The 21,765-nt window shown below is 41.3% G+C and overlaps 1 protein-coding gene across 1 annotated transcript; it reads left to right on the top strand.

The window, feature by feature from the left end:
• Nucleotides 1–163: 163 nt before the first annotated feature.
• sae1 (SUMO1 activating enzyme subunit 1) lies at nucleotides 164–20,620 on the top strand. Its single transcript, XM_086262348.1, has 9 exons — nucleotides 164–384; nucleotides 948–1,059; nucleotides 2,044–2,217; nucleotides 9,554–9,699; nucleotides 9,833–9,932; nucleotides 10,438–10,543; nucleotides 16,323–16,467; nucleotides 17,810–17,879; nucleotides 20,318–20,620. Exons 1-9 carry the CDS (start codon nucleotides 293–295, stop codon nucleotides 20,408–20,410), a joined length of 1,038 nt encoding a protein of 345 aa, XP_086118474.1. The 5' UTR covers nucleotides 164–292; the 3' UTR covers nucleotides 20,411–20,620.
• The last annotated feature ends 1,145 nt before the right edge of the window (nucleotides 20,621–21,765 follow it).

Consider the following 21,765-nt stretch of genomic DNA (forward strand, 5'->3'; position numbering starts at 1 on the left):
AAGCGACATATATTTTTATTATTATTATTAAGTGAAATTAATATAAATATAGCATTCTATTTACAACATGTGAAACTACGAATAAGAAAAAATACATATCCTCAAAAAAAAAGTTCGTTAGAAAAGGACTTCGTTAAAAAAAAAGTCATCTATTGTTTTGTTCTGTCGACGTCATCAGCTAGCGCCTGTTCAGCGGGACCGTCGCGGCATTTGAAACAGCTCCATCTGTGGCTGCACAAAATATTAATTTACCCCGGATTTACCTTCATTGGAACGAATTGAAGTGATCGATATGATCGAGAAGGAGGACCCGGTTATTAGTGAGGAGGAAGCGGCACAGTACGACCGCCAGATCCGACTGTGGGGACTGGATGCCCAGAAGAGGTCAGTTAGCTCGGGAGGCTAATCGGTGCAGCCGGAGCTTTGACTTGCTGTACTAACTCGAGTACATCGTTAAAGAAATCTATCTTTTACAAAAAGCCACGATTAAATTATATAATTTACTAATGAATAATAAATGTGTTATGCGATCTTACTTGAAAATATTGATAATTAGCTGAGTAGGTAATTTCTGTGATTGCTTCATTCAAACAGATGATGTAAATAATATCGGCACAGACTTCTTGTTCAAACTGGAATTATTACATGTGAATTAACTGTTTAAGGATATATTTCAGTTAATGCTCACGTGATATTAAAGCTTCAAAAAGGCTGCTGAATCTCACAAAATCAAGCTTTAGTTTCACTCTCAAACGGCTCAATATGCGTTATTTGTAACAGCTGCTCGTTTTATTCTGTCTGAATGTTTTTTTAAGAATCTCTTTAATGTAGTCAAAATGTTTACAGAACATTTCATATTGATTTTCTTCCAATCAGCACACAATTACTTCTGAAACCACACAGTAAGCAGTACTTAAACTGGTTTTTAAATTCTGTCTGTATTCCAGGTTGCGAGGGTCTCGAGTGCTCCTGGCAGGTTTGGGTGGTCTCGGGGCTGAAGTGGCCAAGAACTTAATCTTAGCTGGCGTTAAAGGACTCACCTTGCTGGACCATGAACAGGTAAGCACTCTTCATCGTTATCCCTGATTAGAGATGTCACATCAAGAGCAGCAGGAATTCTTTTACACATTTTTCAAACAAAACACATTTACTCAAATCCGATAAAACAGTGGAATAGTATGTGAGACCTTTAGATTTGCAGTACTAAAAATGCACACTAGGTGGTTCCAGTAGATGGATCTTTTCAAAGCTATTGATAAAAAGTGCATTTAAGTATTACAATAACAACAAATGAAAAATGTTTTAAGTACAACAAAAGATGAAATACAGTGCGTCAAAATGCAAACCTTTTTTTGTACAGGTAATCCCCAGATAGAAAAAGAACAGTTGTTTTGGTACTTGTTTCTCCTACTGAAATGTTGCATCCAGAGAAACTGAATTAGTTTTTGACAGAAAGGATGTAAATAACTAATATTCACTTTGAACATTTCCACATCTTGCCATAGAAGATATCTTCTGTTCAGTATTTGTCTGATACCCTCCAACCTCAACCCCACTCTGTGCATTTTTCCAGTTCCAGGCCAATAAGACAAGACTGATCAGGGTTTATTTAAGCAGTTTTTGTTGTTGTTTCTTTCAAAAACATCAAAATTCATATAAAAAAATGTTCCTCTGATAATCTGACGACAGGCTCGTATTATTAAGCGTGTTTGTATCAAATTACATCAAACACCAAATGTGCAATCTGTCAGCGGGAATTCACATTTTGTGGGAAAGTAAAACTGAACATTGTAATTTAGCTGTTCTGTGATGATTTTATAATAAAAGTTGCACACTTCTGTCTTCTTGTTCCTTGTTCTCTGACACTACATGAGGGAAAAGTGGAGTAAAAATATGATAGATAATTTATGATCATAAATATAAATGAACACCTGTCTGTGTGTATTTAGTCTAAAAGGAGATCTGTTATGTGAGCACAACAGCAGTAACAGTTGCAGTAAGAGCCTCATCCAGCTGTGCGCTCCCTGTCGGGGTGTCTTCCAGGTGTCGGAGGAGTCATGCCGAGCTCAGTTCTTGGTTCCAGTCACGGCTCAGGGTCAGAATCGTGCCAAGGCCTCTCTGGAGCGAGCGCAGAACCTCAACCCAATGGTGAAAGTGCACGCTGACCCAGACAGAATCGAAGACAAACCAGACGACTTCTTCCTCCAGTTCGATGCGGTGAGTTTAACATGCTGACTCCTTTCTTCGCTGACTTCCCTCTCGTCACCAGAGGTGCAAGATAAGGAGGTGAGGCAACAGAAATTTAAACCAATGAGACATGCTTACCTCAGAGCTGCTGTTTTAAAGTAAATTCCAGTTAAAAATGACACCTGGTTGTCAGGCCAGCCTCTTGAAGTCTGTTTTTGTCTGTTTGGTCAGAATTCACACCAGTGGCCCATTGGAGGTCACTTTATAGCTCTGACAGCGCTCATCCTCTTCCTCCTCACCTAAAGGAACAGATACCGATCCTGCTTCTTGGTTACGGGCTTTCTACGGTCCTGTGCAGCTCTCTCGGAATAACTGTTTGTCTCCCAGAATGTCCTCCATGTTCTTGAGACTGTGCTGGGAGACACAGCAATAACACAGCAGTAACAATAAGTAATCCTGGAGGAGGTGGCCTACCTGTGCAACCTCTATAGGCGTCCAGTATCGCCTCATGCTACCAGTCTTCACACTGACCCTAACCAAATGCAAAACAGTCAGAAAAGATGAGGAGGGAGAAAATTTCTCCACCTGTAAAACCATTCCTGTTTTGAGGATCGTCTCATTGTTGCCCCTCCAGTGCACCTGCTGTTAATTTCAGTGACCCCGAAACAGCTGAAACTGATTAAAAACCCGCCCTGCTGCTTAACCGACCAGATCGATATCCCAGAAGAAGAACTCTGATTAAAAAATGTTCTGTTACATTTTTCAGCAGTGTGTTGACTGACTGCACCTCACAGGTTGACCACTAGGTGGCGCTATCAGACCATGTGGTGCACTGAAACACCTGCGGTGAGATAATGTCTGCAAGGTGTGGTAATGACATGAGCTTCATTGTCCAGCCAGTGAAAATAGTGACGTTTAGAATTAGATGCTGCACTGATATAATTAATATATAATTATATGCAGATTATAAACACAGCCATGCTGCTGTGTATGTGAGGAGATTAAACCTGAAACTGAACAACTTAAAACCCGAGAGTCTGGAAGGAAGAAGGGCCACATTAACCCCCCCAACCCTAACCCACCTTTCACTAAGACCACACTGACTTAAAGTACCCACCTGTCAAACCACGGTGAGCAGACTTTCCTTGTTTGTGTAGACTTTGCCTGAGGGAATTACCCACACTTCAAACTGTTGCAACATTAAACACGGGGGTAACAGGGGAAGCCCTGAAGCTCTAGGGAAAAGGGCAAACAAGGAATAAAAAGACTAAACTAAGCGAATGGATTTTTTAACAGCGTCGTTCACTCAGTGAGCCGGCAGAAGGATGTCCGGGTCAGCGAGTCGGTCAGTCGGTCTCTTTGCTGATTTGAAAATCAAACTTTCTAATCAAAAAGCAGCACAGGACACGTTATTGCATGATACATAACATAAGATCAGGTGGTGCGTCTCATTCCTGTTTATTTAGTCTGAGTCACCTGTGATGGTTTAATGCCGTTTGGAATGGAGCCCTAAATATTGTCACGCATATTTATTTCAGTTAAAGGAGGAGTTCTTACAGTTGTTTTCTTTTTATTAGCTTTTGATTTCTTGGAGTCTTTATTTTATTTCAGTTCAGTGTTTTCATTTAGAGTGTCGGAGCGGTGACGCAGCGGTGCAGCATGGAGGTTGTGGGTTTGAATCCGGCAGCTGGCTGGCTCGGGCACTTCTGTGTGGAGTTTGCATGTTCTTCCTTTGCCTGTGTGAGTTTCGACGGGTCGTCCTGCTTCCTGGTTGTCTTCCTGATTGCTACTTGTCCTGGGTGCCTTTCACCCTACGCTAGGTGGGCTCTGGCGCGCACGCCATTACCAGGAGATCATGAAAACTGGTTCCAGATCAAGACCTAGTTGAATTTTCTGACTGCATCACCAGGATCAGGAGATACTTTTAACAAAGGAGTAATAATAATTACCTTTTTCATAGTGTAGGAGCTCAGGATTAAGATATTACATTTCTGTTTTCCTTGTAATAGAAATTTACTTCCCTCTTTGAGTTCATCGTGTAAAATATGATGTAGTGAGTAGCTGGTGCTAAATACCGTGACAGTATTTTTGTGTTGTTGTCAGGAAAAACAAATGAATTATTGCATTTTACATTCGGTTTCATTGCTTAGGCGCGATCTAAGTTTTGTCAGCTGACGGCGAGAATTCATTTGAACACTATCAGAAGAATAACAGATTTTTCCCCCTCCCGTTGAGCCAGAATCGTCGGCAGTCTTCCTCCCTCCGGGGGTGCTAAATGAGTGTCAGGAGGAGGGAAAGTAGTACAGGAGGAAGACGAGGGTGGGAGCAGTAAGACAAAAAAGAGTGAGGACAGGTTGAGAAGGATGTTAGTAGGACAGATGGAGGGAGGACGAAACTTTTAAAGAAGAGAAGGTGAAACAAAAAATAGAAAGAAATGATTAAAAAAAGGTGGAAAACAGAAGGGGGTCTCTGCTGCTTTTATCTGCTTCCACTGATGTATCTGTGTGTGGCTCAGCGGGAAGATGGAGGGTGATTAAAGCGGAGCAGTTGGAGTGTGGTCGCAGTTTTCATCTGAGAAGCCCAATTACTGAGGGATGAATACAATAGAAAAGCACACAGTGTCCATCTGTGTGCCTGCAGAGAGCTGCCGACAGTGTTTACAATTCAGACTCTTTGGTTTCAAGTAGGAAAGAAAAGGAAAAATCGCACGTCATAACTAACACACACGCTGATAAATCTGAAATGTATCCTTTACCCTTTTTTTTATTTATGTATTGCTAAAAAAATATAATTATCTGCATTTTTTTCCTTTAAAGACAATAAATCTGTGCTGCTAATTTTACAGGGTTTTCCTGTTATATCTGACAGTTTGATCAATAAAATGCAGCGTTGTGCACGAGTAAATAAAACTCACAATTAACAAAATGGTTAAAAGATAGATGCTGGTCATTTCCCTCGGCTCGGTTTGGGGCAGGCACCAAAATTCACCAGAGTTTCTTGTTTAAAAAAACCTCCTCAAACATCGACCTTTGAAATGTAATCCAAGGTTTTCCAAGCGTGCAAGAGGTGTTTCCTCTCCCAGAGGCCCAAACTCTTCAGTGTTCAGCCGAACTGAAACATCTGGCTACAGCGAGCCTCTCGTGGTTATTTCTGATGCTGCTCTTATATATAAAACATTTCTACAAAAAAGATTTCAGCCTTGCCTCAAAGGAGAATCTGTAACTATTTTATTTTTATTTAAGTGGACTTAAATGTACGTGAAATGGTATTTGATTAATGTAAAGGTAAAACACTGGCTTAGACTCACTGCCTAATCTGTATGCCGACGAATCATGCTTCATTTCCCAAAGGCCAATTATGAGGCAGAACAAACCCAGTCGTGTTCTCAGAAGTTCTTATTTTTACCTCCCTGTTATTATTCCACAAAGACGCTTTTAACAGCTATGTGTTTGGTCCTGCATGCGTCTCTGCTCGTAACTTCATTTTTCTACATTTTCTGTATTTGGATGTGAACAAAGGTCCTCTGTTACAGTGAAAACACAGGCGCACATTAAAATACCCGTGGTTATCTAATATGAAAAACATAAACGTCTTCTTTGGACACTGGTTTGGCTGCATGCAGCTTGTTTGCGAGCAGTAAGAGGTCGTGCATTTGCTGAGACCTGGAAACCACCAGCTATCGTTGGTGTTTGATTTAACTCTTATTTAGCTCCTCAGAGTTTATCTGCCATTTATCCTGAAAGGGAAATCCAGGCTAGTGTGGGGCGTTTCACTTTGTAAAAGCACTCTGACCTGTGCAACAGTGCATACTGTGAAATGTATAACTGCTATCATTATGCCTCAGTTAAACACTGAAAAGTAATTAATGCTGGAAGTATTCAAAAACGCTTTATGTTTCCATACAATGGCTCACCAGAGCGTGTGTGTGTTTGATTTTGTTTGTCTATGGCTCGACCCCCAGGGGGCGCTTTTGTCTCTTTTTTTCTCGGGTTTATTGAAATTGTTTTCGTGAACCATTTTTTGCAGTTTGAAGCTGAAGTTTTTGCATATTTTCTGACTATGTTCGTTTAGAGAGTAAAGTTTATTTTCACCTCCGTTTTTTGACACAACACTACGCCGAATGTCTAGAAGACTAACATGCCAGGTTACTCATACGAAGATTCCCATTATGAAAGCAGTTTGTGCAGCTGCTCGCGCCTGTTGTTGCTCTTTCTATTAGAGGTGAAATGGGGACGTTTCGTTTTAATTGCTGTGTTGTGTTTTCAGCTATCGGCCGTCTTGCAGATAATGTGTTGTACTGTACAGCTTGTCATAGTGTGGGTGTGTAAATGATAACAATTATTTATCTCGAGACTCCTCAAATCTCCAGAGAGTGTTTTAAAAACACTGGTCCTGTAGCCCCGGCCTGCCCGGTGCGATGAGGGGGTGTCGGCAGCCGTCTTATCTGTGGGTTTAGGGTGTTTTGGGTGTTCTGGACTGGGTCAGTTGGATAAGGTAGACCCTGCCCACCGGTCAGTTGTTTACAGTCATACATGAGCCCACTCTGGTTATATCATAGCCCACTGCGTCTCTCGCCACACAGAGATGTTGGTGTTTTTTCTACAACTTCAGCAACTTCATATCATCATCGCTCCAGGAAGTTTGGCTTTGGTGCTTCAAACACAGAAAGACATTTTAATACATGACTAACACTGTAAAAAGGTGGTGTTTTTGTTTTTTGAGCCACCCAAACCGAAACCTAAAACTGAAAATATTTTTTATGATGATTCCACTGGGTCTAAAATAATAATTCTGCTTTTGCTTCTGGTTTCACAAGGGACACCAACTCAAGTGTTGTGGGTGGAAATCATTTGTTTAACCCTTTCACCCACCACAACCTACACTTCCTCTGCTGCAAGAGACTCAAATAATGAGGTGCCTAAAACATAAAATCCAGTTAACCATAAAAAAATTAATGACTAAATAAATAAAAAATACGCCAAACAAACAACCAGGGCTTGAGTTACATGTAGTGTTTTATATTCATTCAGTATTATAGGTGGTGCTGGTTATTTTAGATTACTATGAAGTGCAGGTAAGTGCCTGCTTTAGTATTTTTTTCCCTAAGGATGCCTCTGTGGTGTCGCATCAACGTGATTGGTCAGTTCAGCGATGATCCCGTAGCAACACCAACACAAAGACATCAAAAACACCATCAGTCAGCCTGGCTTTAATATAGTACACTGTGTCACTTTAATGACTTTAATCTCGTTTCACTCGGTGGTAAACTGCTGCAGTAGGTGTGTCTCGAGTGTTTTGGCAGCTCACCAGCTGCTGTTCAGCATCTCTGTTGTTCCAGGAATGAACATGCAGTGAAAGTTTCAGGTGTTTTTTGCTTTTTTTTGTTTTTTAAAGGGGGATTACAGGTGATTTTTAAGTAAAATAACTTCTTTTGGGACCAAATGTTTCTAAGCAGTTGGGTCTTTCCACGCGAAACCCGTAAATCTGAGAAATGTCCTCAGAATCAGCTGATTTTATTTTATTTATTTATTGTATAACAGCTTCATCATTTAAATTTTACCTTCACACAATGAAAATTGCGAGAGTTGTAAGCCCTTGAAGTGCATACGGTTGGGTCAGAATTTAGTTTCTTAATTAACTTTAACTTGCTCCAAGTGTCACAATCTAATTACTGTAAGATTTTATCTATAACTACAGTAATTTAATGTCTGACATAGAGATGAAGTTGTGTGGACGAAAATAAGATGACTTATGACAAAAATTTCCACGCACCCCTGTGTTCTTCAAGAGCCTGAACCTCAGAAAGTATTTATAGTATGGAGGTCAGATTTGACACAAATTCATTAAATATAGTGACAGTCTTGTACACAAAGAGTCTTTTAATTCTGGGATTAATAGATGTTTTTCATAGAATGTTTATATCAATGGGAAATCCAGCGTATTTCTTTTGAAGCCCGGTGTAGAAAGGAATAAGCAGCTGACGTGGTGTCATGTTTTTTCCAGAGCAGCTTACTGGGGCATAGGTCTGAATTTATGGTGTGCAAGTTGCACCCGTTAAGGAAAGAAGTGCACAAAACACAAAAACAGCCAAACAGGATGCAAAAGAGGGTAGAAGTTCATGCTGAATATAAAGTAACTTTAAGAATTTTCCTTTATTCTGCTCAGCCTGTGTGTCTCATTTTAATAAAACAAAAATGTTTTCTTTAATCTCTCATAAATATTCACGTTTGTTTAAAGGTATACCGTCACAGAGGAGGTTTTCTAGGACGGAATAAAAATAATTAACAGTGCAAAGACAAAACTCCCAACGACTGTGGAGTGGGAGTTAAAGTCGTATGTTTCAACTAGTGCAAAAAAAGTGTAGAGATTTTAGAGTAAATGTCAAGTTTTCAATAAAATGTAACAGTAACCATGATCATACGACTTGAAAGTTGTTTGTGTCTCCGTCTGAGAGCGTTACGAAACTGCTCGGTCTGCCCTGAAGAAAAACTGCTTTGTTATCTGTAACTGGAAAGATTTGCTCGTTAGCCTTCAGGTTCTGATGATTGAGATCAAGATAAGACTGGGAAAACGAGAATTTTTTGAGTGGGAGAAAAGACTTGATATTAGTAGAACGGGATTTAAAAAAAAAATAATAATAAAAGGTCACATGAAAAGGAGTCTACACTTTCAACCTCATGTTTGCAAACTGTAGGATTTGTATTAAAGGGGACCTATCATGCTCATTTCCACCGCAGTGTGTTTACTAAAGTATCTTTGCATGACTCAAAGATCATAATAATCCTAATCCTTATCTCATACTGGTGCAGCCTCCAGTTCGTCCTCTGTCTGAAACAAGCTGTTCCAACTCCTTCCCCTTTAAACAACCTCTATTCTGATTGGCTGCCCCTCACAAACAGATGGTTTAAATATGCTCGAGATGACCTTATTAGGGATATCTGCACTCAGTGTCATCACACAGAGCCAAGGGTAGAAAAAACTGTCTGAAACAGCATTTAGGTAAACCTTTTTACTCACTGGGATTAATTGTACATATGTTGATCTCATTATGGCTCTCTTGCAGAGCATGTCTTTATCCTGTCTTCCTTCTCTCTCCCAACCAATCACAGCAGATGGCCCCTCCCTGAGCCTGGTTCTGCCGGAGGTTTCTTCCTGTTAAAAGGGAGTTTTTCCTTCCTACTGTCACCAAAGTGCTTGCTCATAGGGGGTCATATGATTAACTTACAATATAAAGCGCCTTGACACGACTGTTGTTGTGATTTGGTGCTGTATAAATACAACTGAATTGAATTAAATTATTTCAATATCTGAATCCCTAACGAGCCTTTAACACTTTGTGTTTGTTTGGGAATTTTTTGTCCCTCAGGTGTGTCTGACAGGCTGCTCCAGAGACCTGATGATACGCGTTGACCAGCTCTGCTCCAAACACAACATCAAAGTGTTCTGTGGAGATGTCTACGGTTACTACGGTTACATGTTCTGCAACCTGGGACAGGCACACAACTATGTCGAGTAAGTGCGATGGGGGCAGGTTCTATTCCCAGTTGTTGAGAATAAAGCTGGTCGTTTTGTGTATTGTAACATAGCCTCAGACATATTAAGAAACCTTCATTTTTACTTTCTTCTTCTTGTTTCTTCTTTAAAGGGAGAAACCCAAAGTAGTAAAACCCAGCGGTGAGTCCAACGACGGCCCGAAGGCAAAGAAAGCCAAAGTCGACCCCAACGAGACCACCATGGTGAAAAAAGTACGTGCACAATTATCAGCTTTCACCGTATCACAGGTTTATTCGTCTTAACTGTGTAGACTGAAAGAACTGACATAAACAAAGATGTTTTTTAACTTAAACAAGGAGATGTATTAGCAATCTTGCCTTTAGTTAAGAGAAGGAATATTGAATATAACAGCACTTACCCTCATTTTTAGTTCTTTCTTTCTCAAAGGCTCAAACTAAAATCGATCTTTCTTTTGTATTCTCTTTCTAATTTATGTTTTTAAAAAGGGCTTATATGATATCACATTAGCAATAACAGTATCAGACACATTCATTACTTGTTTTTTGAGGAATTAAACTTGAAACTGGAAAAAAACATAGAAAAAGAACATTATCGATGTTAAATGTTTAAAATTAGCGTTCTATTAAATAGGAGGTTGTCATCATATAAATTGCTTTATATTTGTCCTAAAAACAAGGAACGAACAAATCAGTTCAAAACCTATTCACTCCATATTGATCTTCTCCAACCAATCAGACGGCCAGTTTTTGCACTCTGAAGGAGGCTCTGGCGGTCGACTGGACAAGCGAGAAGGCCAAAGCCGGTCTCAAGCGAACACCAGTGGACTACTTCCTGCTCCAAGGTACATAAAGCCATTTTTTGTTTCCAAATGTGGGATGATTGAGTTTTTAAATGTAAAAATAAACTTTCCAGCATCATTTTTAGAAAATCTGTTGTAGTAACAGCTGATCATTTTTCAGTTTGTGAATTAAGTGAAATTATAATCAGAATATCAACATGTTACAGAAAATTATAACGATTTTTTCGAAGTCTGTTTAACAGTTTCTGGCATGTACTACTTTTAAACTTTGTCTTTAAAAATGACCATTTGAATTCTGTATAATTATTTCTCATGTGTATGAACACTTTTCTCTAAAGCTTTAGCCTTTAAAGATTTTGTGAAGAAGTTGCAAAGGTTTTTTACATTTAATTTAATTTTAATTCACCTTTAGGTGATGTTGTTTCATTAGCACGTACATGTGAATTGCATAAAAGAGCTGAATATTTGTTGCATTTCTGTGGCAGGCAAGATTTCCCATGCATCGATTTGGGCAAATAACATAAAGAATCCTGAAGGGTTTAAATAAGTATAGAAAATGGAAACTGAAAAAGCGTAGGGTCCTGCAGCTAGACTGAAACACGTACCATGAACATGCAAAAATCACTGTTCCAGTTTAGCTGATGAAATATCACCGCACATGCGTGGAAGGTCATGTCCGTAAAGCGTGGGAAATGTCATCTAAATATAAACGCCAGTGGGATTTGAGCAAGATTGTCTTCTAGATAAAACACAGTAGCTTTAGATTTTGTCAAATATATTCGGTAACTGTTGGAAAATAAAGAGTATTCTTAAAACACAGCGATGGTATCCTGCTCCAAATGATATATTGGAATCGTTTCTGTTAAATGCTCCGTAACCGTGGCCCCAAATTTTGATCCATGAGATAAATTTACCTTCCTGTTTTTCAGGTTATTTATGTGTGTCTGATGACCTTCTCCACAGAGTTGTTATTGTCCCTCCTGTCACCTGGCCCTGCACCATTCCCACACTCTGCACGCTAGTTTCCATCACAAGCTGTCCATGGCCAGTCATGTGCACTGAGCGTAGAACAGAGAGCGGCCCGACACCTACACCGCACGACAACAAGCATATCAGAACAGGAAATACAAAGACAACTATTAAAGGTGTTAACTCAGAAAACACTTGTGTGCATAAATACGCTAAACCACAGTTTATGGGAAATTTCACTGGTTGAATTGATCACAAATATTAACCACAATGCGCTACGTTCAAAACGTTTCGTAGAATTTCCCCATGGGGCTGCGTCGATAAGGGCATGCAGCGTAAAAATCTGCCAAATCAAATATGCTGAGCTACCTGCTGTGGAGATCCCCTGTGAATAAGGGAGCTGCTGAGAGTTACAGAGTTTGCAGTTACCCTCTATTATCAGCATTTTATTTGTATTCATTTTATTTTTTGCAATAGTCAGTTAACATTGTTGACTAATGCTTTCATAGACTAGACTAAATAAAATTAATAAAACTGGTATTTTATTAATAAGCTTTTAAATACTGACCTGGAATGATTTCAGAGTTTAAACATCTAAGTGTGTTTTAATCAAAGACGTTTTTAAGTGGAACACACACATAATGCTTTCATATTCAAGCTGTAGAACAGTTTTACTCAAAGCACAAACCTATTGTTAACCCCTCTCATTACATCAGTTCCATTTTGATGGAATTGACATGAGGTCAGTCTCCTTCTGACCTCATGTTCCTTTAGGGAGGGGGTGGTGAGGTGGGTGAAGGGGGAGGGGCGTTCTCAAACCAGGCAAAGAGCTCCTCTGGAGTTTGAGGTTACTGTCGGGGGTTGGGGGGCTCTGGCCTTTGTAATTGTCAAATCATCAGTCCTCATCCGTGCATACCTTTGTCCAGTAGCCCACCCTACATCGATATATCCTGGTACCTCAAAACCTGACGCAGACTTTAAGTTGGATGATACCTGAGCTGCTTCAGTTATGTATATCTTGCTCATGTTCTGAGGTAGACTTTAGCAGTGGATCTCAGCTTGGGGATCTTTACTGGATGCATAGCCTGGCTGGGATTTGAGCTCATGATCTATTGTTTCAAAGATCATAATCTCTAATTTGATCATCTCAGGCACACAGTTCTGACTGTGAGTGCAAAAGCTCCACCCACTTGTGTTTGGCAGCCAATCAGAAGAAAGTTGACTTAAAAACGGAGGGGCTAAAGGGGCTCGTTTCAGACAGTGCAGCTCCTCAACGCATCCTCTAAGCCAGTGGTGTCCAAACCCAGGCCTCGAGAGCCGGTGTCCTGCAGGTTTTCGATGTGTCCATCACAGCTGATTTAAATGGCTAAATGACCTTCTCATCATATCTTGCAGCTATCCAGAGGCCTGTTAATGAACTAATCATTTGATTCAGGTGTGTAGACCCAGGGTGAGATCTACGACCTGCAGGACACCGGCCCTCGAGGCCTGGAGTTGGCCAAGCCGGCACTAAGGACTGGTATAAGATAACTATTTTGACCAGTGAATCATGCAAAGCTACTCTGTTAGAGCCCAAAAATAAGGTTCTGAAAAAGAGCATTAGAGATTCCCTTTAAGACTGTTTCACACCCACTCACAGCAGCCACATGCAGTCATGTGACAGTGGCTGTCTGCTTTATTTGCTTACTAAACGGTCAACCTGCTCCTCAGTTTCTCATCTCGTTCCGGTGGATTTTGCATTGAGGCAGTCTTGTCTGGTTAATTTTAGTTTTTGCCAGCTGTCATGGCCTTTAGTCTAATAACACCCCATCTGAAACCCACCTACCCGCTGCAGCCTCGCCCTGTCTTCAGTCTGCTGAGTTTCAGGCTAATTTCTGAGTGGAAACACCACCTAGTTGTTGTTTTTTTGTTTTGTGAAGGCGAGATGGGAGGCAGTGTTATTATTCGTCTGCTGTTGCTATAATTGGAAGTTGTGGTGGTTGTTTGGTACCACCAATGAGGAAGTGGCTCTTCCTCTGTTATAACTGCTTCCTGTCTCACTAGGAAGGAACAGTCGAGAGATGTGAACCGTGTGTAGGGTGTATGCCTTTGTCTTTGCTTTTAGGATCTCTTTAATTCCTCTTTTTATTTAAGATGTAGTCAGAGGGAAAAAAATGACCAGCAGAAGATAAGATGACACTTGAACACAAGCGTTTCCTCCTTTTTAAAAAAAAAAAAAACTTTTATCTGAAACTAAGGCTTTAATTACTATTAAAATCAGCCTCACAGAGATTTCTGAATTGTTTTTCTTTCCTAAAATTATCATTTAAATATCAGCCCCATGCATCCAAGAACTGGGAGAAGCGTAAATTCAAATAAAATTGGCCATTCAGCCAAGGTTTTTGCAACATGGCTGAAACTTGTGTGTGAGGCATTTTGTATTTTGTGCAGAAAGTATTTCAGACTTCAAAGGATGCGATTTTGAATTCAAGCTCCAGTGTAAGCTGTTTCATTAAGTTAGCTCAGTGGTTCTCAAATAGAGACTGTGCCGTGGAATTTTGTGACAGCGGTGCATCATGAATGCACAACATAACAGCACAAAGGGTATCAGTACTTTATATGGACTCATACAAAGTACTCTAACGCAATCCTTTAAAAAGCTCCTGTCATCAAGAACTCGTCGGTTTGCACAACTGTCGACTGCGTGACACATCAAAGGCCCCAACTGACAGCGGGGAGGTTAATAACGGGAAAAGGCATTGCTTTCTTGTGATGAGCAAGCTAAAGACAACAGAAAATGTGTCATAAATTCTACATTTCTTATGATTTCAGCTGAAGCAAGGATGTCAGTAGCGCTCCACCCAAGTATGTTGTCTGTTGGATCGTTAGCTAATGCAAAACAATGCGTCAATCAAGGTAAAGAGGCACGTGGAAACCAAATGTCCCTTATAAGAGATTTCACAGGAGGCAAAGTATATATTAGTGGTGTGGGTGCAAAAGATAAATAAATAAATATGAGTACTTTTCCTCCTGCAGAGTGCTGTTTGATTTAGCACCATTAGAAAACCACCGTCCATCCACACTTGACAGATAATCACTCCAGTGTGTCCTCCATGTGTAGTAAGATATGCCTCGAACACCTTAGGTGCCCAGGAGACATCCCCAGAACCACCTCAGCTAGCTCTCTTTAATGTGATCTCCTCATCACCCTATCTGTTAGGGAGAGGCCCGAACCAATCAGAAAGCTCGTTTCCGTGGTCCCTGTCTTCGGTCACTACCCAGAGCTCGTGGTCAGGAAAGTAACGTAGACTGCCGACCAATCAGCAGCTTTGCTTTTACACTCAGCTCTGTTTTCACCACAACATCCTCATCACTGCTGACGCTGCCCAAATCCACCTGTCGGTATCCCGCTCCCCTCACTCGTGAAGTCCTCCACTCAGGGCAGCAACTCATCCCTGCGAGCACTTCAGCCTTTCCCTGCTGAGAAACCGTCTGAGGGCATTAGAATACCTACATGGATGTTACGTTCAAACCTCACCAGTTTTTGTGTTAGAGGTCCTGATGATGGAGAGATTTCTGGAGTTTCATGTGAACTAAACTGATGTGCTCTGTTTGTGGTTTGTTTGTTAAAACAGTCTCATTTATTTGTTTTAGTCAATTTCAGAGTGGAAATGTTATTTTTCACTTTCACTTTCTGCAAAAGTAAAAACCAATGAATAAAAGAAGAGCTTGCTGGATGATGTCGAGGCTGTTTTACGTAGATAATGCCACCGATATGTTGTTTTAATGTGTTTGGTGTGCCGTGGACACAAACAGGTTTAGTTGTAGGTGCTAATATGGAGATAACACACATTTTTCGTGTCTTAAATCTGAGGTGTACATGTAATAAAGGAAAGATTTAGTTGTGCTAATAAATATCCACCTGCCTACCTCTGCAAGATGAACATGATTCTCACTCTGTCCATTGTTTTTGATCTGAATGTGCAGGATTTGGCATTAAGGACCATCTCGAGCATTTCCCCTCCACTCTAATCTCCGATGGTATCACCGCTGCCTGTGTATGTTCAGAGATGGTATCTTTGTTCCATCCATGTTCACATTATTATATCGTGTTATGAAATTCAGTTTGATTTCCTTCCCGAGCGTGATGCCATTTGTACCAGCCTGTAACTTTCTACTAACAAAGTTTCACTGATAAAGGGCAGAGCCGAGGTGTGAGAATGATTCATCGCTGCTACATGTGAGCATGTACTGTGTGTGCGGTGTGCCACGCTGGTGGAAATGGCCGTGGGAGGACTTGACTTCCTCATGTGGTTTTGAGTTAATGGACGAACAGGAAATACGGGGGCGAGGTGTTGATGTGTGCATCTGTGTGGTGCAGCTGGAGAAGTCGGTTGTTGTTTGAAATATTGCACATGACCAAATAGTTTGTTCTTTTGATTTTTAATTTCTCAATCGGTCCTAAAGCCGACACAGGAAAGGTTTGGGGTTTTTTTTTTTTCATCTTTCTCGCTCTGAGAGGCAGACTTAATACTTCCTCTGTGATCCTGTGCAGGTGGATGTGTGTTGCACGCAGGAGTCTGTGACTGCGCGCTCTTAATTTGATGTGGGGGAAACGTGGGCCTAATCGGATGAAATGGTTGATGGTGCAACCACATACTGATGTTATCCTGGTTCAAAGGGAGCAGCAGGGGAGATGTTGTCTTTCCATAAGATGATAATTCACTGTGGAAGTCACTTAAAAGCGTGATGTAATTATAAATGGCAATAGTGCAATAGATTATGTGGAAAATATTGCCTTAGTTAAATGGTTCAAACTTCTTTCCTGCGTCTCAACTGTCATTTCTTTCCTCCCGTCTGCTGCTCTCCACAGTTCTGCTGAAGTTTCGTACAGACAAAGGCCGTGACCCCGACCCGCAGTCCTTTCCAGAAGACAGTCAACTCTTGAGGCAAATCCGTGACGACGTCCTCGAGTCCCTGTCATTGAACAGCGACCTCCTGAATGACGACTTCATCAGGTGACTTTAAATAAGTCGATTCAGAATAGATCATCTGCTCTTTCAAACACAAACACACCAAACTTCCCCTGATAGACATTATTTTATATAATCAAGATGAATGTACTTTTTTTAGAAGGTCGAAGCCACCTTCCTCACTTTGACCCTCTTGTCGGCCATAATGCCTCTCCATGCATCTCTTCTGTGACCTTAAGGAAAGTTAAATCTCTAAACAGGACCATAACTGTGCATGCAGCCTTTATTCCTTTATTCCTTTACAGTAATGTGTGATCTCTGCAGAGATCAGAGAATTAGAGGCACTAGTTGCAGTTTAATGTCAGCATAAACAGCGATCCACCACAACATAAAATCTCTGAATAACATTGAAGGTGTTTGCTTTTCCATATTTCCTGTCACATATTTACTGCCACATGGGCGGATGTTCATATTAAAGATGATCAAAATTTCAAATAATGAGCTCGCTGTATGTAGAATACCTGTGAAATCCTTTTTGTCTGCTATAAAAAATGCTTTTCAGAAGCCACCAAGGCCCAGTGTTCATGAGAAGCTAGTCTAGTAGTTCAAGGATAAAATTACTGAGCTGGAAATCACAATAAGAAGTTCACGTTACTGATCCCAGAAAAAAGTCTGAATTGTTAGCCAAGCTTTCAAAGTCTTCAGACTCCAACCCAGACAATCCCAGACAGCATACATGTACACACACAGCAGTATAGATGTGGTTTTAATGTCAGGGCTTGTTGATGGCTTGCATGGCTGTTATCAGCTGTTCTAACAGGAAAATTCAACTTTAAAAAACGTGGCACACACGGGCACGAGGGCCGATGAAGACTCAGCAGCTGGCTCTGATTAAAGGCCGACTGTTAGCTGCTCTCAGTCTGCAGATGAGTTTCCTGGCTGTAATTTCACCTTCACTGCTTTTGATTTTCGACACGGTGGGTTGCCAGTTTTTGGCTTATAAACACAAGCTCATTAATCCACTACTACATCCTCACATCCACCCTGATGGCAGGAAGAAGCACATTAATGTTAGCTTTTCTCAAAGTCTCTCTAATCAATTTCTCACCAGTGTTTTGAGACAAAATAACATCACCTGGGGGAGGGGGCGATGGCAAACCGATTTACCCAAACACACATGCTTCTAGTGTGAGTGAAAAGACGTTTATTTAGTTCACATCAGCCATAGCAAGACAAATAAATCAGCTGGCAGATGAGACTATGGAACATTTTTTTTTTCTTTGTTTTGTGGCTCTTGTGCTCTTTTTTTAGTTACTTAGTTAGTCACTTCCTTAGCGTTACACTTTCTATTTAGTGGTTAATGTTTCCTTGCACTGTTTATCCTCAGCTACTGCTTCTCTGAGATGTCTCCAGTGTGTGCAGTCGTGGGAGGAGTTCTGGGACAGGAAGTTGTTAAGGTGAGGATGTAAACATGAAGATTTTTGGGGCAGTGTGCAAATTGCACACAGAATTGTATGAATCTTGCAGCTTCAGGAAACGTTGTGAAAGGGCTGATGTCATCCCCTCTGAAGCGTCTAACGGTATTCAGTCGGTGACTTTGTGATGAAGACGGCAGGTCTGGTGTGTCAGCTGACATGTGGCCACTCGGCTGGTCGCTGGGTTGGATCCAGAGAAGCGGCGGCGGCTCTGCTCGGTGCAGAAGCGATTTTCGCTGTGACCACAGTGCAGCTCGGTGTGACGCTCTGGCAGCAGCCGTTTAAATGGAGAGATGATTTGTACTGTTCTCAAGCTGAAGCCGTAATGACCCCATTCATAAAAGAGCCTAATGAAAGCTGTTAGTGGGAAGAAAAGCGACTGAACGGTGACACCAACACCTTTCCTACATGCTGTAATCTCAGGGTAACAATCAAGCTTGTTCTGTTGTTTTAATTCCCTCAGGCTAATCAGTTTATTAAAAATAACAAAAGCTCCTTGAAATTGTGCCAAAATCTATGCAGTGAAATATCTTACAGAGCAATCACTCTTTTCTTTGTTTCTACATGAATCAGTTTGCTGATAATCAACAATACTTAAATTCAGCTGATCTCCTCTTCAACCCCTCCTCCTTGGGCAGCACAGCCTCCATGTTTAGATCCCTCTGTGGAAGTCTTGTTCTGTGAACTCTCAGACTTCACCGTGAACCTCAAACTGCAGCACTGAGGTGCTCTGGCTCCCATCCACAGTCCAAAGACATGCAGTTGGTGAGGTTAGGTTCATAGGTGATTCTAAATTGCCCAGAGCTGGGAATGGTTGTCTGTCTCTCTGTGTTCGCCCTGGGTCAGCCTGGCCACCTGTCCAGGGTGTACCCCGCTTCTCGCCCTATGGCAGCTGGGATAGGATCTAGTCCTCCTGCCCCAGAATTGCATATGTGGAAAAAATTTATGGAATATTGGAAACTGACCCGACTTTCATGTTTCTCTGCTGACATCACCCCGGTCCACCTTGCTCTGTTACCCACTCTCTGACAGAACAGTGAGTTTTTTGACAGAGAACCATGTTGCCAGATGTGGAGATGCAGACTCATCCAGGCAGTGACCTTCAGAATTAATCAACACAACACAAGCAGGAGTACTACACACACTGATCACTCGAGCTACGCCTTAAGGTCCTGTCCATAAATATAATGAACAGATCTGAGGACAAAGGGCAGCTCAAGGAGTCCAAAACTCACTGAAAATGTGCTTGACTGTGCACCAGATGTTCTCAGTTCTCACTTTGAGTATACAGGGACCCAACAGCTCGTAACAAATTTGGATCAGCTCTCAAACTTCGTACACCACAGCCCACAGGTGTCCCAGGGGTCGCCCAGTTTTCAGCATTCCTGAAGTTCCCAAAGAATGTGTAGATTAGATGGTCAAACTCCCATACTTCCTCCAGAATTTGGAGGGATTATGGGAATAATGTTATAGTCAATGATGCTATAGTGATTTGATGCCTGCATGTTTCTAATATAACATCCAGATCAGAATCAGGAAGCTCTGCTGTCACATCCCGATGGAGACGTTCAGGCTAAAGCTCCTGAACTGTGTCAGTCTCCACTCGTCAGATGCCCTAGTTGCCAGATTTGACTCTCTGTGACTTTGTCCTATTCCCAAACTCAACGCCTGGGAGGAGATCAAACGCAAAAAGCAAATCCGGGGCATGAAGGGAAGGACAGCCGAAAGAGTTGCAGGGCTGCTCAAAGCGACAGTCTTTAAGGGAAGATCAGCTGGATTTAAATTGATATTGTATTTTATTTTTTATAAGTGAAGTCAGGGAGCTTTCTAAGTCTTTAGTGTGATTTTTGCTTACCAGCGACTCTTGTGGTTAAACCCAACAGTCAACATGTTGCCTGTTTTTTTTTTTTTTTTTACCTAAAAACATTTCAGATAGGCGCAGTTAAGATTAGAAACCTGTTTTTCTTTCTGGGGTGAGCGCAGGGCGACACAAATGGGCGAGTTCATTTCAGGGTGAGTGTGTTAGACAGGCCGGGGGGGGGGAGAGGACAGACAGTTCAGAATCAGGCTGCGTTATATTGGCACAAGGCCAACCTGCGGTCTGGATGATGATGATGATGATGATGAAACCTGCTGCAACAGCCAGACTGATGTCTCTCACAGTGAATCTGACTGATTTCTCTTGTACACAGAAACATTAAGTCCATTTATGAACTGACAGAAGTGTGACAGGCTCTAGTCAAGTTAAACCCCGGCATTGAAACTTGGTTAGCTGCAGTAGAGTATTTCATCCTGCCGACGAAGCACGTGGAGGTTTTATTTCTCGCAGATTCGACGAGAGGCCGAACTTTTGCAAGCAGCCACTGTAGTTCCTCTTTAAATAACATAACATAACATTTTTCTCCCCTCTTTGTCTTCAGGCTCTCTCTCAGAGAGACGCTCCTCACCGCAACTTCTTCTTCTTCGACGGTCGTAAAGGCAACGGCGTGGTGGACTACTTTGGACCAAACTGAACGTGTCAGGCTACGCCGGCTTACAGGCAAACTTCAGTTTGTCCTGTCTGATTATTTATGGCAGCGCTTGTTCTACTCGTTCAGTTTCTTTTCTTTCTTTTTATTTTTTTCACAGTTGGATCCATTTCGCCCCAAAATCTGATACACGAACAGCAGGAAGATTTTTTGTTTTTTTACATTTGTTAATAAAACATTGTGTAGTAAAATGTTTCAGCTTCTCGTGTCTGCTTTTTATTAAATCTTCCACCAAACTGTACTGATGATTCTCCTTCCTTTGCTGCTGGGGACATTTTAAAGTCCAGGACTTGAGCTGCAGCGTTGCATCGGCATGAGAGAGAAATCACATGCAGGCTAGATTCAGGGCTGATATCAGTGTGGTTTATCTGAAGGGGAGAGACAACCGACAACACCAACAACACATGATGTCTCGCAGAGTGTATGACTGTATTTGGTCATAGCCTCCCATCGCCTGACATGTGACTCATCCAGCCAAACATGGTGGTGTAGTGAGTATGTCACAGCACAGCAAAGAAATAGGAAAGGGCGGTGGCTGCCATTCAAATGAGACGTGACATAAAGTCGCAGCATTTCCTCTCTTATGCCCCAAAACAGGGCAGCAACAACAGCATTAGCACAGACAGGCAGCATCATTACATCAGCCCCTAGGTGTGGTGTTTATGCTGCTGCCCTCATACCTGTGAAACCTGATGCTCAGTGGAAAAAGTGACTTATGTTTTGATCCTGGCTCACCTCGGCGAGTGCTGACTGCTGCATGTCGGTGATCTCTGAAAGCAGTGCAGATTATAACTGATGCAGCACGTTCACCAGATAAGTGCACATCATCATGATACTGTGAACCTTTGCATGCAAACGAGGCTGTCAGACATGGTCTGCGATAAATGACCTTTCTTATTTTAAAGCAAATATAATGTGAAGTCTTGTTTAAATCATAAAGAGTGAAAGTTACCTCAGGCTCGTCCTCGTTTTGGTTGCCTTTTTCCTTTGGTAACACTTTCTAATACAGCCTCTGACTAAAGGCCATAATTCCTCAGTAATTAAAAAGAATTCCAGTGTATTTTATTTGAAATTGCATACAAATACCTAAAGGTAGGTACATTAGAACAAGGGAATAACAAGTCAGGTTTTTACAGAAAACAAACAAATAACTATATCTTAAATATTAGTACTGCCTAATTTCCTGGTAATTTAGCAGGAAAAACAAACAATATTTTCTCATCTTGCAGTACGCTGTAAAGTACTTTTTGAGACGTGGGTTGTGTTATGGAGTGGCTTCCCCTTGTCTAACCTCAACTAAATAATAGAAAATCTATTGTGTAAAAAAATAAAGGTTTAAA

The sequence above is a fragment of the Aulonocara sp. 'chitande type north' Nkhata Bay genome, linkage group LG14, assembly GCF_057382095.1.
Source record: "Aulonocara sp. 'chitande type north' Nkhata Bay isolate Kocher_YH1m ecotype deep benthic linkage group LG14, A_spYH_male_GT1.1, whole genome shotgun sequence".
Taxonomy (NCBI): domain Eukaryota; kingdom Metazoa; phylum Chordata; class Actinopteri; order Cichliformes; family Cichlidae; genus Aulonocara; species Aulonocara sp. 'chitande type north' Nkhata Bay.

Bases quoted from the DNA above. Each gene is read 5' to 3' on its own strand.
- sae1 (XM_086262348.1), top strand. From the start codon at position 293: ATGATCGAGAAGGAGGACCCGGTTATTAGTGAGGAGGAAGCGGCACAG. The intron at 9,700-9,832 runs GTAAGTGCGATG...TCTTCTTTAAAG, and splicing joins CAGGCACACAACTATGTCGA to GGAGAAACCCAAAGTAGTAA. The intron at 17,880-20,317 runs GTGAGGATGTAA...CTTTGTCTTCAG, and splicing joins TGGGACAGGAAGTTGTTAAG to GCTCTCTCTCAGAGAGACGC.